We start from the raw sequence: 2,653 nt of genomic DNA, 5'->3' as shown, positions 1-2,653 counted from the left end.
TGTATCTCATTTGCAAAAATTGGAGAGACGAAAAAAATACATATATTATGGTTGCGTTCTCACGGGAATGGGCGATGGAGGGGCCCATTCCATTCTATATATGCATAAAAATGTTTTGTATATTATATAATATTCTGTTATATTATATAAAAATATACAGCTGGTTGTTTGAATATATTTGCTATTTTCTCAATTATTGATAAGGGGAGAAAAGCGAATTGTGCGTACTGCATACATTGTAATTTATAGAAAATTACAGGTAATATCAATATACGTACCATACACGTATGCTTATACCATACACGTATGTGTATACATGTATGTGTATATGTATTTGTATATATGTATGCATGCATTTATATATGTAAGAAATATATACATATATATACATGTATATAGATGCAAATATCCATGCATAAACATATATATAATATGTACATGGTGATTCAAAAGTCTGGCAATGGCCAATTATATCAGAAAATAGTGGTCTTATGAAAAAATACTAAAAATGTTGACTTTTACCTAGGTGTCAAATTTTGAGATCATTTATAGGTCAACTTAATTTTTTACATTGACATCCTTTATTTTTTATTAGATATTTTTGTAGCTTATCTCGACAGCTTTCCAAAGCATTATAATAAAACAATTTTTCATGAAGTACCTTTTGAATTATAAAGATTCAAAGCAATTGTTTGACATAAAATTATATCTTTGTAAAATATTCAGTTTTACGTTATCATACTTTTTATTTTTATGCACAGAATAATGAGACTAATTTGGTGTAAAGAAAATGCACCCAGCAAACACAAAATATAACTGCTATGTTACATGTATATAATACTATATAACGTGCATGTTACATGTAACATATACGGTAATTTCTCATTCATAGATGTAACATTTGTAATATGACATATGTTATTTATATATTGTAATTACATCCCAGATAGCATCGATATTGTAGGATGCCGAAAGATAATCTTTTGCTAAGTCACTATTCTATCTAGGATATAATTACAATAAATAATAGAATCCATAAGTGGGAAATTACAACTAACGTGTATGTTACATGTTACATGCACGTTAATTACGTGTTATATAGCAATTATAATGTTGTTTGCTGGGCAGTTGTTTCTTGAAAATTACATACGTTTTTTGCAACTGTGTTTTCTTTGCACCTATTGATTGGTCTCATTATTCCGTGCATAAAAAGTATAAATGTATAACGAAAATTGAATGTTTTACAAGATATTGTCAATTTTATAAAAGAATTGTTCACTTCAAACCTTTATAACTCAATAAGTACATCAAAAAATATTTTATTAGTGTTTTGGAAAATTCTCGAGATAAGCTACAAGAATATCTAATAAAAATAGAGGGTTTTGTTTAATAAAAGTTGATCTTGAAATGACCTCTAAATTTGACCCCTACGTCAAAGTCAAGGTCACCATAAAATATCTTATTTTCCCTAGAAACAATTTTTATATATAACAATATAAAATTATATAGAAATATATAAAATTATACATATAATTGCAAAATTATATATGAAATATGTCTATATATAATTAGATAAAAAAGCTTTTTATAAACATATAATTATATAAATTTATATATATATAAATTTATATATATGGTTGGGGAAAAAGTAATCCATTATTTTTTCAGTAGATGGCTGTAGTGTTCGATATCTCGTAAAGTATCGATCAAACAATTTCAAATTTATGCTCGTTGTCAAGGTAACATTTAACACTAAAAAACATTGTTTTACTGTTTTTTGTTTGGTCCATTCAGTTCTGAGTTACAGGGTGTTAAAAATGGAAGTCAACAAAGAAAAAATTCGGTACATTTTACAGTTTTTGTTCGATAAAGGCGAAAATGCAAGCCAGGCGGCTGTAATTGTGAATGGTGTTTATGGTGCCAATACTGTAACAGCTAATTACACGCAATTTTGGTTTCGTCGATTCCGTGGAGGCATTTTTGATGTTAAAGATGCACCTCGCACAGGCAGGCCCGTCGTCGAAAATGTCGATAAAATCATGAAAATGATCGAAGTTGACCGGCATGTTAGTAGTCGTAGCATCGCCCAGGAGCTGAAGATCGACCACAAAACAGTTTTAAACCATTTGGGCAAAGCAGGATTCAAAAAGAAACTCGATGTTTGGGTGCCACACCAATTAACACCAAAAAACATGATGGGATCGAATTTTCATCTGCGAAGCCTTGGCCAAACGAAATGAAATCGACCCATTTCTTAAACGGATGGTTACTGGGGATGAGAAATGGGTCACATACAACAATATTGTACGAAAACGATCGTGGTCAAAGCGCGGTGAAGCAGCTCAAACGGTGGCCAAACCAGGACTAACGGCCAGGAAGGTTCTACTGTGTATTTGGTGGGACTGGAAAGGAATAATTTATTATGAGTTGCTTCCGTATGGCCAAACACTAAATTCAGATCTGTACTGTCAACAACTGGATCGTTTGAAGCTAGCGATTAATGAGAAACGGTCAGAATTGGCCAACAGAAGAGGTGTTGTGTTCCATCAGGACAACGCCAGGCCACACACGTCTGTAGTGACTCGCCAGAAACTCAGGGAGCTTGGTTGGGAAGTTTTAATGCATCCACCATATAGTCCGGACCTGGCACCAA

At 31.9% G+C, this 2,653-nt stretch overlaps 1 protein-coding gene across 1 annotated transcript; it reads left to right on the top strand.

Moving 5' to 3' along the window:
• Nucleotides 1-1,817: 1,817 nt before the first annotated feature.
• On the top strand, nt 1,818-2,240 carry LOC146721759 (histone-lysine N-methyltransferase SETMAR-like). Its single transcript, XM_085486303.1, has one exon. The coding sequence runs from the start codon at nt 1,818-1,820 to the stop codon at nt 2,238-2,240; it is 423 nt and encodes a 140-aa protein (XP_085342429.1).
• Nucleotides 2,241-2,653: the final 413 nt, after the last annotated feature.

The sequence above is a fragment of the Nylanderia fulva genome, unplaced genomic scaffold, assembly GCF_048542155.1.
Source record: "Nylanderia fulva isolate GAGA-0341 unplaced genomic scaffold, ASM4854215v1 Scaffold418, whole genome shotgun sequence".
Lineage (NCBI taxonomy): Eukaryota > Metazoa > Arthropoda > Insecta > Hymenoptera > Formicidae > Nylanderia > Nylanderia fulva.
This window is presented reverse-complemented; position numbering and strand designations above follow the sequence as displayed.